Source organism: Brassica rapa, chromosome A05, assembly GCF_000309985.2.
Source record: "Brassica rapa cultivar Chiifu-401-42 chromosome A05, CAAS_Brap_v3.01, whole genome shotgun sequence".
Lineage (NCBI taxonomy): Eukaryota > Viridiplantae > Streptophyta > Magnoliopsida > Brassicales > Brassicaceae > Brassica > Brassica rapa.
Window position 1 is genome coordinate 23,538,597 of NC_024799.2, and position 11,327 is coordinate 23,549,923.

General features: G+C 36.2%; 4 protein-coding genes across 4 annotated transcripts; 1 reads left to right on the forward strand and 3 right to left on the reverse strand.

Annotated features, from left to right (window-relative positions):
• Nucleotides 1–17: 17 nt before the first annotated feature.
• Nucleotides 18–1,448, reverse strand: LOC103870008 (60S ribosomal protein L18a-2). The gene is made up of 4 exons (XM_009148091.3): nucleotides 1,273–1,448; nucleotides 773–888; nucleotides 617–680; nucleotides 18–534 (listed from the first exon to the last, which is right to left on the reverse strand). The coding sequence occupies exons 1-4, from the start codon at nucleotides 1,285–1,287 to the stop codon at nucleotides 193–195; spliced, it is 537 nt and encodes a 178-aa protein (XP_009146339.1). The 5' UTR covers nucleotides 1,288–1,448; the 3' UTR covers nucleotides 18–192.
• Nucleotides 1,449–2,422: 974 nt separating this feature from the next.
• On the reverse strand, nucleotides 2,423–3,989 carry LOC103870010 (60S ribosomal protein L18a-like protein). The gene is made up of 4 exons (XM_009148093.3): nucleotides 3,663–3,989; nucleotides 3,010–3,079; nucleotides 2,793–2,904; nucleotides 2,423–2,708 (listed from the first exon to the last, which is right to left on the reverse strand). Exons 1-4 carry the CDS (start codon nucleotides 3,838–3,840, stop codon nucleotides 2,646–2,648), a joined length of 423 nt encoding a protein of 140 aa, XP_009146341.1. The 5' UTR covers nucleotides 3,841–3,989; the 3' UTR covers nucleotides 2,423–2,645.
• A 920-nt stretch (nucleotides 3,990–4,909) lies between these two features.
• Nucleotides 4,910–9,470, forward strand: LOC103870012 (C2 domain-containing protein At1g53590). Its single transcript, XM_033292768.1, has 10 exons — nucleotides 4,910–6,236; nucleotides 6,341–6,415; nucleotides 6,520–6,663; nucleotides 6,824–6,919; nucleotides 7,026–7,157; nucleotides 7,245–7,397; nucleotides 7,479–7,520; nucleotides 7,608–7,872; nucleotides 7,949–8,256; nucleotides 8,343–9,470. Exons 1-10 carry the CDS (start codon nucleotides 6,120–6,122, stop codon nucleotides 9,174–9,176), a joined length of 2,166 nt encoding a protein of 721 aa, XP_033148659.1. The 5' UTR covers nucleotides 4,910–6,119; the 3' UTR covers nucleotides 9,177–9,470.
• LOC103870011 (pentatricopeptide repeat-containing protein At3g14580, mitochondrial) lies at nucleotides 9,182–11,124 on the reverse strand. The gene has a single exon (XM_009148094.3). It carries the CDS (start codon nucleotides 10,761–10,763, stop codon nucleotides 9,552–9,554), a length of 1,212 nt encoding a protein of 403 aa, XP_009146342.1. The 5' UTR covers nucleotides 10,764–11,124; the 3' UTR covers nucleotides 9,182–9,551.
• Nucleotides 11,125–11,327: the final 203 nt, after the last annotated feature.

An 11,327-nucleotide genomic window follows, 5' to 3' on the forward strand; every position in this document is an offset into this window, starting at 1 on the left:
CATCAAAGCTTTGAATATTTTAAACGAGGCCACTGAATATTGCATCATATCTAGAAAACAAAGTTCATAAAGATGCAATATTTTAAGATTCAAAAGATAAACTCCAAATGGTGTGTTTGATCAGACAGAGGAACAAGAAGCCTAATCTGATAGTTGAAACGGACAAGGAGAATCATGCAAGCTTTGGTTTTATTACATGAAAAGGTTGGGCTTTGAAGCCTTGTACGTAGTCTTGAGCTTCCTGGTTGGTGGCCTGACCTTCCTGAAAACAAGAGGGAACTTGATCTTGGAGTTGTGGAACTGCTTGGTGCTCTCTCTCTTGCACAGCTTTGCAGGGACTGTCGCGGTCTTGATGATCTGAATGCAAGGGAACCTCACTCTATGGCGAGAAGCCATCTCGGTGTACATCTGCTCCACTGAACCGTTGAGAGTTGTGTCACGGAACTCCTTGTACATGTTGTGGTAACCCGTTCTGCTCTGGTAACGCAGCCAGATACCGTAGTTCTTGATCTTCGTGGGGTTCTTCTCGAAAATCTACAAGACAAGAACACAGTCATATATAATATACAAACTATCCAGCATAGGTTGAAACTGAGCTGTGAAATGTAAGTCATACCTCATTGATGGCAAGCATTTGTCCGTTGCTTTTCTTAACCTTCTTCAGCTTCCTCAAGAAGTACCTAGTTACAAGAAAATGCACTTAAGATTAGTAAGGCAAAGCTGAGAGTTCCATTAAACAAAACGGGCATCAAACAGGGCAGTCATGACTCACCAAAACTTGGACTTGGCGCGAACTTCATTGGTGGCCCAAAGCTTCATCCGGTAAATCTTAGGCTGCACATCTTTCTCTGTTGGAAGTGCTCTCCCAACCACTTGGTATTGGTGAAACTACTCAAAATAAACAAAGGTGACAATGAATCAATACATTATGCAACAAAAAAGAGATAAGCTTTTACAAACACTCAACCTTGGATTATATCTCCTACACTCTAACTCACAATGACAACACCAATCTAGAATTAAAGATAGCTCATAAAGCTTAAAATGTCACAACAGATCATATTATATACAAGTATGATGAGGAACAAAATGGACAAAGTTTCGCACTTTCTCCTACAACACATTCTCCCGACCAAACCCAGTTCATTACTATCCAAGATATAATGTTTCGAAACAACTCAAAAATTCTCCAAAGATCAAATGAAGAAATGATCAAAACCGATAATTACTCAGTAACTCAGCTTCCTATGCAGTAGAATGAATAAAACTAACCCCGAAAGCGACCATTTCAACGGAGAGATCAAAGCTCCAACGAAATCAGCCGAAAAGGAGTCAGAGTGTGAGCTAGAGAGAGCTAAACGGAGGCGCTGATTAGAAAACTATAAGAGAGAGCTTCTCTACGACAAACCCTAGACCAATTCTGTGGGCTTTTAGTTTTCTACTTGGGCCTTCAATTTTTTCTTTTTAAAACATGTACAATTTTACCGCGGTAAAACTAAATTACTTACTAATATCACACCAAAACTGATAAATCATCTGCAACTTTGGAAAAAAAAATATTGACAGCCTTTTACATCAAAACTAGGATAAGACCTAGTTTTTTTTTTTTGTCATCTTTTAGATTAATATATATATAACATGGATATATATGGTTATAATAATTTTTCTAGGGAATATATGGGTTAAACTAACATTTCTTCGTGCTCATTCTAATGATATACCACATAAAAAAATTGGTGTATTAAGGAATTGATATCTTAGCGAATTTATTTAGTAATTAATACACAATTGAGATTATATATTTTTTTAAAAGATCATCAAATATTATATAGACGATATTAACAGTTTCTTTTACCATTGTATAATCTCCATCTTTGATAAACAATTTTACAGAATGTAACATTTTGATCGAGAGATTTTCGATAAACATGTTAAATGGCTCTTTTTGTGACACTCTAGAAGTTTATGTTAAGCTTGTATGATTGTATCCTATAATCTGAAAAAATGTTATATTGTCTAAAATTAAACTATGATGTAAACATTTTTAAATCTGGACCACTATACTATGATCCTTCTATAAATATTTACGATTTAGCTGAAGAGTTCTCGTCGTAATATTTGATGAAGACCAATAAACTACTCATTTTTCAGCTATACATTCTAGTTGTTTTTCTTTCCATAATCTTTTGAAATTATGAAATACGTACAGAAAAAGTTAATAAAACATCCATAAACGTAGCGAACAGAAGTTATAAGTACTTTTATAAATAAATAAAAAAAGATACTGGTTCAAATCACCAGTGTTTAAGAAAGTGGTAAATCGTACTCAATGCCTAGCAGCTAAAATACTTCATCAGAAATGTAAAGAGTCTAAACGTATAGAAAAATAATCATCTCGATTTTTGAAAAACTCAACGCCTACGTCACACAAATCATATGTATATATATAATTTTAAAATTTAAACACATTACTACGGTTTGGAGAAGAACATTTTTTTGGTAAGTAAACAAATGCCATGGTCGACTGTAATCTTTAAACAATATACATTGAGGTCTTAAACACACATGTACAATCTTCTTCTGCAACAACAGTATCTCAACGCTCTAACCGGTCTCCACCGAATTAGAAGCGTCAAGTCTTCACTTTAAGACCAGGCCCCTGATCCTCTTACAGCTCCAATAACGATGAAAATCGTAGCAATAACAGCCTATTGGTCAGAATTAACTTAGTGTCTTCATCAGAAAAATAAGAAAATATGTATTGCCATGTGAGATATATATTATGGACTTACTCCAATTGCACAAGCTATGTATCCTGGTTTCTCACGCGGGTTTCTAGAGAATAGGAAAAGGAAAAAGCCGATGTACCAGGGGATGGCACCGAAGAAGAAACCAAGGATGAATCTTCATGAAACAAAACCAAAAAACATATGTGGGTTTGTGTTTTGTTCAAAGCTTGACAAGAATGTAAATGATCAGAAGATAAGGTAAAAGATGAATTAGACTTACAATAACCAACCAATGCCTATACCACAACAAGGAAGACGATCGTGCTCTGTTACTCCATTAACAGCATAACCTAGAGAAACCATAAGAATCATTAGACCAAAATGACACAACCCTTTTTGAGACAATGAGATTTAATGTGTACTAAGAAGAAACATTCAAAGGAAAATTTTACAACATTCAAAGGAAAATTTCATTTGTCAGTTAAAAAACGTAAACGCTAAACCAAAACAGAACCTTCCATTGCGTTTAACATTTTCTTATTCTATATCAAAAACCTTTAAATCTTTCTTACTTTTGAGACTCAATATATCTCTTCAATCTCAAGCGATCTAGCATCTATCTTGATTTTTCTCAAAAGTTGACATACGGTAAAAAAAAAAAGAGTAGTAAAAAGGTAAAAATTCTCTTTTAGTTACTGGATCAGGTTCGAATACAATATAATACTACAAAGGATCTCACAAAATTCTATAAAGAGTTAGATTCTAATCCAATGCGAATTTTGGCGGCTTTAGTGGAAGTAAAATATCAAAGATCCAAACAAATTAATCATCAAAAGGATATTCGATAGAATATATCAAGAAAAAAAAAGAAACCAACAGCTGATCTGATCATTTCAACATGTTGTCCATTGAAAACATGAAAAAGAAAGTTACCGGAGACGTAGGGCTGAGCTGGCTGTGGATAACCGGGGGGAGGTGGCTGCTGCTGAGGAGGTGGATAGTTGGAGACACCTTGAAACGGCGGAGGATGATGAGGAGGCTGCTGCTGGTGTTGATAATCAGTCGCAACTGATCTGTTTTTCTCGTCTTCTACTACGCCGCCGCTAGTCATCTCTCTTTTCGGATCAATAAACAAAAACAATCTTCCTCTGATTATGGATTTGTTCTGTGATCTGATGAGACGGTGAAAACAAGATTTCAGTTTATGTAAGGTTATGTATTTGAGGTTTGCGCGTGCCACGTGGCTGTTTCCGTGGTTGGTCTGATTTCTCTATAATTTGAACTAACGTAACCCGAGGGGAAAGACTTGCTTCGCTGTATATACCTTTTTACTTAAAAAAATATAACATCGACGGAAATAAAGCCAAGAAACCATCATTAATCACGTTTAAGCTTCATTTTTTCTCAGATCCATTTCAAACTATAGTCTATAAATTAATACTCCACTAGGCTAAGATCCGCGCAATTACGCGATATGAACATTATATATAAAAATAATTTTATATATTACTATTTATTTGTGTTCATTTACGTATTATGTATATAATTAAATTAGAGTAAGCATATAAATCAAAACAATAACTCTTGTTTATTTACAATATTTTTTTGGTAAATAAATCAAAACAATCATTTTATTTGTTTTATATGGTATATAACTAAATTTCAATGACATGAATATATATATATAATATATTTTAATATAAACATTTATTATTGAGAATTCATACTCATATGATAAATAAAATTTTTAATGTGTAAATTTTTCAATACAAATTTCAAAATTAAAATATTAAGGTTTCAATTTTTTTTAATAAAAATTTAAAAATTAACATATTTATGTATTTTATATGTTATATAGTTTAATTTTAAACTATATTAATATATAATATGACTGTATATTAAATGAGACTCATATTCATACGATTTATGATCATTTGTATCTTGTTATTACAAAAAAAAATTAAACCATTGATCATAAAATTTTAATGTGTTCATTCAAATTTTTTTTTTTAATGTGAGACATTTAATGTTTTAGTAATTTATAGTCGTTTTAAAATTCAAAATATTACATATAAGAAAAAATATTTTTTATTATATGGTTGATGTGATTGCTTAGTATCTTTTAATAATATAAGATTAAACAAAAAAGAACTAAGATGCAAAAATTGTTATCAAATATTTATTATTTATAATCATTAATTGTTATATATACGTTAATCATATTAGATAATTTTGTAGCTTTTATTTAAGGAAAGTGCGAGAATATTCATTTGTACATTATTTATCAATTCAATAATTAGCTTAAAAAGTATAATATAAATTAAGATGAACCAACCTATTTTTCTAAGAATTATGAATTTCATTCACGTATTGCTGACACATGGCTACAAAACAATGTTGTAATGTTTCTCAATTAATATATAATGGATTTGTTTTATTTTGAATGTCGTGCTTAATATGAAATGGAGAGAGTATATGATGCAAGGTTAGAGGTGTAAAATGTTTTCTATGACCCACCCCACTTCTTCAAACACAAAGTGCTTTTTTTTTGTATTTGGTAAAAAGTGTATTTTAAAAAAGTGTATTTGTTTCTTAATGAAATATCTACCTTGCTATACATAAATTTAAATGATGTAAGCAAAAAATATAGATAAAATCATAATATAAATTCACAGATAATGTTATATGGAAACATATCAAATGTGAGTCATCCATAGATTTATGAATCTTGAAACAATGACTAAACATATATATTTTTAATCATTTAGGAATCAGATGATATCTTACTAACTATTAATATTTTGGAAATTATACCAATATATCATCTTGTTATGAACTTATGACTACGACAGGCTCTGTGTCGGTTCAGATCAACTACTTTTTTTTTAAATGGCACAGTAGGATCTTTTTATTCATAACATGACATCATTTGGCATGAAACATCATAGTAAATCTTATTGTATATCCTCAACACGTGCCTTACACGCTTGCTCACTTTCAGGCGGTTGACGCGTTTCTATTTCGCAGAAGACGACGTTTTTTCTCCTTTCCAAACAAGTCTCTTGTTTCCATAGAACCCAAAAGGAAACGATAACGTTTTGAGCTTAGCGGAAGAGAGGAGAGAGGAAATATGATCGCTAAGTAGGCTTTCGTTGTCATTGTCTCTCTCGGTCCCACTTAACTAATCAACCACCAGAAGAAAGAAACAAATATAAAACTGCAACCGTTTCTTTCGTTGACCTTTTTTGTTCGAACCAAAACACACTCCATCATCATCATGAATAACTTCGAGTCGATTCAGAAGATGGTTTCGTTTCATGAGATTATAATTTGATCTCCTTGGTTAACAAGACAAAGCAACCATCTTCACTTGTGTGTTTCGTGGAACATATGGAGTGTTCTGTCTTCCATCATGTGGTCATTGTGTTGATGTTCCTTTGGATTCTTTCTTACTTGAATCGACCACACTCCCTTTTCTATCTCCTCGCTCTGCTATATCTCTACTTGGTATCGTTTCTTCTGCTCCTCTCTCTCTCTCTGGTTGACTTATGTTTCCTTTGGGTTTGTTAAAGCCTTTAATTTTTGCTTTGTTTTGGTGGGGTTCCTTTTAGGTTCATGAACGTTATGTGATGAGATTGAGGAGAAAGTTTCGGTTTCAAGAGACGAAGCAAGCTAACCAGAGACGGGTAGTTTTACTTCCTTGGAGAAAAAGTTATTCCATGTTCATGTTCTATCCCTTTAGGGGTTTTTTCATTTTTATATTGAAAGATACTGACTTTGGCTTTGTTAGGTCCTCTCCGACTCTGAATCAGTCCGGTGGCTGAATCATGCCGTGGAGATGATATGGCCGGTTTGCATGGAACAGATTGCGTCTCAGAAGATTCTGCGTCCGATTATACCTTGGTTCTTGGAGAAATATAGACCTTGGACCGCGGTAAAACATACATACATATTTGTTGAGTGTTTTCGGTTTATTTTTGTCTATGGTTAGACATTTGGAATACTTCTTTGGGTTCTATGGAAATTCCTAGGCCATTTGTTGTATTACCATCACTTAGTATAATTGATGGTATGGTATGATCACTTATATGCAGAAAGAAGCTTCCATACAACATCTCTATTTGGGAAGAAACCCACCTTTGTTGACTGGTATAAGGGTGCTTGGGCAATCTACTGGTGAGGATCACTTGGTATAGTTTCAAAAAACTTTGGTTTTCGTCATAGCTCTCAACATGGTGACATCTGGTGCTTAATATCTAAATAGAGGAAGTATAACTTATGCTGGAGTGTATTCAGGTACTGGAACTTGGAATGAATTTTCTCGCAGCAGATGATATGAGCGCAATACTGGCAGTGAAGCTAAGAAGAAGACTTGGTTTCGGAATGTGGACAAAGTTACATATCACAGGAATGCATGTCGAAGGAAAGGTAATGACTTCACACATCCACATTTTTTTTTACACACTCTTAAGTGGAGTACCTTGATTCATTCTGTGTACCTTTTAACTAATGAAGGTGTTGATTGGAGTGAAGTTCCTTCGTAGATGGCCGTTTCTAGGGCGTTTACGCGTGTGTTTTGCTGAGCCACCTTACTTCCAAATGAATGTAAAACCAATCTTCACTCATGGACTTGATGTTTCTGTGCTTCCAGGGATTGCAGGATGGCTAGTAAGTATTGACTCACTCCTGATGAGCTTGTAAACTTAACTAGTGTTTCATCTTCTAATAGTTATTATTTTCCCCATTCAGGACAATCTCCTGTCTACTGCATTTGAGCAGACTCTTGTTGAGGTAAGGTTTCCCTCATGGTAGCTAAGCAAACATTATCATTACAATGAAGCCAAGTTTTAAATATGAAGCTTGTGTCAAACTTTGCAGCCAAATATGCTTGTAGCTGATATGGAGAAATTTATTAGCCCAAGATCAGGAGGTAGGATGTTCAGAATACATAACTTCTCTCTTGTACTTCTTTTGATTGGTTACTTGATGTTATCAACATTCTCTTTACAAGTCCATATGATTACAACTTTGTGCATGTGTTTACTTGCAGAAACCTGGTTCTTTTTTTATGAGAAAGGACCAGTTGCACACGCTCTTGTTGAAGTTGTTGAAGCCTCTGATGTTAAACCATCAGATCTAAATGGTTAGTTAGTTTCATCCACTCTTAATTAGTAAGTTTGAACGGCATTTTATGAACTGCTTGGATTTGGATGCTTCAGGTTTAGCTGATCCTTATGTGAAAGGGCAGCTTGGCGCTTACAGATTCAAAACCAAGATACTAAGGAAAACGTTGGCTCCCAAATGGCAAGAAGAGTTCAAGATACCAATCTTAACATGGGAGTCTCCAAATGTACTTAACATTGAAGTACAAGACAAAGACATATTCTGCGATGGCAGGCTTGGCGATTGTTCAGTAAACATTGCGGAGTTCAGAGGTGGGCAAAGAAATGATATGTGGTTGCCTCTTCAGAACATCAAAATGGGAAGGCTGCACCTTGCTATTACTGTAACTAAGGATGAACCAAAGGTTAGAATTGAGCTTCTGTGTTATTTTGCCTGAACATAGAGTTTCATTACTAAGTCTTAAGCAATGTGCATCTGATTCTTTTGCAGTGGAGTGATGACCCGTTTGAAGGAGTAACAGTAAGTAAAGAAGATATGTGGGCTTCTTTTGCTTTAGAGAAAGCAAGCAAATGCTCTGTCTCGTCAGTGACATCTGATAAGTCTCCAAGGGTTCTTGATAATTTGGAACCAATTAACATTGAAGGACAAGAAGAGACAGGGATCTGGATACATCAGCCAGGAACTGAAGTCTCACAGATTTGGGAACCAAGAAAAGGCAGGAGTCGATGCCTTGATAACCAAGTACGTGGAGTTCCTCATGATGCTTCTGTAGCAAGTAATGAAAGCAGCAGCCCTGATGAAACTCAAGAAGGTAAGAACACAGTGAGGTCTGTTGGTCGTGGATTGAAGAAAGTTGGTTTAGTGTTTCGTAGGAATGGGAAAAAGGAAGAATCAGGGAACGTGGAGGAGGGTGTCAGGTCTCCTCGGATTAATTTAAAGGCGTTGAATCGAAAGGATGTTGGGGTTAAGTACATCATTGAAGACCGTTTGTCAGGGCCTCTCACAGGAAGAAGTCTAAAAAGTGAGAGCTTTGGTGCTGAAGACAGTCAGAATAAGGGGCACATGAAAGATGTTGCAAAGAGCATTCTGAAACAAGCTGAAAAGTCTGCAAGATACCTAAAACATATGTTTTCGCCTAGAGGGTCAAGGAAATCAAGAGATAATGAGTGTTTAACCGTGTCAGAGGAAGATGTTGTTCCTGAATCTGTGTCTGATTCAGAACGTCAATGTGTATATTCGAATTCTGATGACGAATCTGCAGTTAGTATTGTGCAGGACCTAGGATCACCAAAACCTGAAGGTAAAATTGTCGGATCAGGCTAAGATGATCATGTAAATACATCAGTAAACTCCAAAGAAGATTTTAAAGGTGTTGCAGACATTCCAAAAAAATAAAGAAGCAAAAAGTAAATCGAGCAAACTTGGAAACAACATATATGGATGCCAAGAACTCCTCTGCTAGGCTGAGAAAGTCGCCACACCAAATGGAAGAAGAGAAAATGGATCATAGGTAATCAAGGATGGATATTTGAGTATGTTCAGTCAATGTAGTTGTAAATTTACGACAAAGGGTTCGCGTACACCTTTTGAGTTTTGAGCCTGTGTCTTGTTCAACAACTTTTTGAGTCTCTATCTTTGCTTCTTCCACTCAAAGAACTGCGCAAAGCATGTTCTATCTTTCAAACAAATGTACAAACATTATCCACTTGTTCCCTGGCGATCAATAATGCGATCCAAAACTCTTTGAGAGTCCTTATTCTTCACAACCACACAACCCACAACTTTCCACCACATCCCAGTTTTCGGAACAAAACCATGACTCACCATCTGCCTCAAAACCCAATCCACTTCCGCAACATCCTTCGTCTCACAAAGCCCCAGAACCATCTTCTTGTAAGACAAGAAACTAGGTCTCATACCCCAAGAAACCATCTTCCTCATCATCTCTCCAGCTTCCAAGTTCCTCTTCTTATCCAACAAACCATACAACACCTCCTGATACGTCCCACTATTCGGCTGACACCCTCTCACCTTCATCCTCTCCATCACCTCAACCCCTTCTTCAACCCTACCTTTCCTCCTCAACCCCGAGATCAGAATATTAAACGTGATCGCATCCGGCTCGATCCCTTCCTTCTCCATCCTCTCCAACAACCCAAACGCTCCCTCAAACTCGCCTTTATTACAAAACCCACGTAACAACGGAGAAAACGTCATCACATTAGGACGTGATTTTAGTTTAGGAAATTCGTCGAGCACTTGGAGTGCAGCTTCAAGATTCCCACTCTCGCACAGCCCCTTGATGAGTATATTCAAACAACAACCATCGATCTCAACGCCGAGCTTCGGAGCCCTCACGAAGATCTCATGAATCTCGTCGAACAGCTTCGCCTTCACGAGGAGGTTCAGTATAAAATTGAAGCTTTTAACGCTCGGCCAGCATCCGAACTCGGGCATGGAGAAGAGGATCTCGATCGCTTTATTGATTCTCCCGGCCATCGCGTAAACCTTCATGAGGCTGTAGAAGAACTCTTCGGAGAAACGGCACCGTTTTGCCTCGACGGTTAGGGATTTGACGAGGCGTTCGATTTCGTCGAACATCTTGGCGTGTCCGAGCTTGTTGATGAGGAGGGCGTAGAGAGGCTCTGTGGGTTGGTAGTCTTTGCGTTTGGAGTAGTGTCGGTAGGCGGGGATGAGGAAGGTTGGGTCTTTGACGGTTTCGAAGATTTTTAGAACCTCGTTGGGGGCTAACCAGTCCTTGTGGGTTAGTCTGGCGAGTTTGGTGTCAGCCGAAGGAGTATATCTATCGGGGGAAGATGAGAGGAGGCGTGTAGTGGGAACAGAGAGTGGTTGGGTTCTTGTGAGATTTGAGCTCGATGTTGCAGACAGAACAAGTCTCCGGAGAATCATTGTTTCGTTTTGCTTAGAGACGGACGCCTTGGAAACTCGAACAGTTATATGTATTGGCGGCGACCCAACAATAACTTGAACCAAGTGGTTTAAATTTTTTATGTTTTATATAGTTTGGACCAGTATTATCTTAATTCGGCTTTGTTACCTGGTTTGTGAGGGTTAAATTGATTTTAGTTCGGTTTATCCAGGGTTTGAGAACAAAAAAAAACAATTAAATCATACAAAATGTTGATTGAGCCTTCCTTATTATGGGCCTTACTGGTTCAAACGCAGCGGTTGCGGTTGCGGGAGTTTGTGGATGCGGACGGTTGCGGTTTCTAGCGGTTTTAAGAGATTTATACGACTGGTACTGCGGTTAAAAATTGGTGCGTTTGCGGGTGACTTATGACTGGTTAACTACCAAATGCGGTAACAGTCAAATAATAAATTAACATTTAATATAATTATAAAATATCAAAAATCATAAAATTATAATAAATATAAAATTTATATTTAGAAAGTTATAATTTTAATTTTTGAAAATTTATTGAAATTGTTTTTATTATAAAATTTTATAGTATT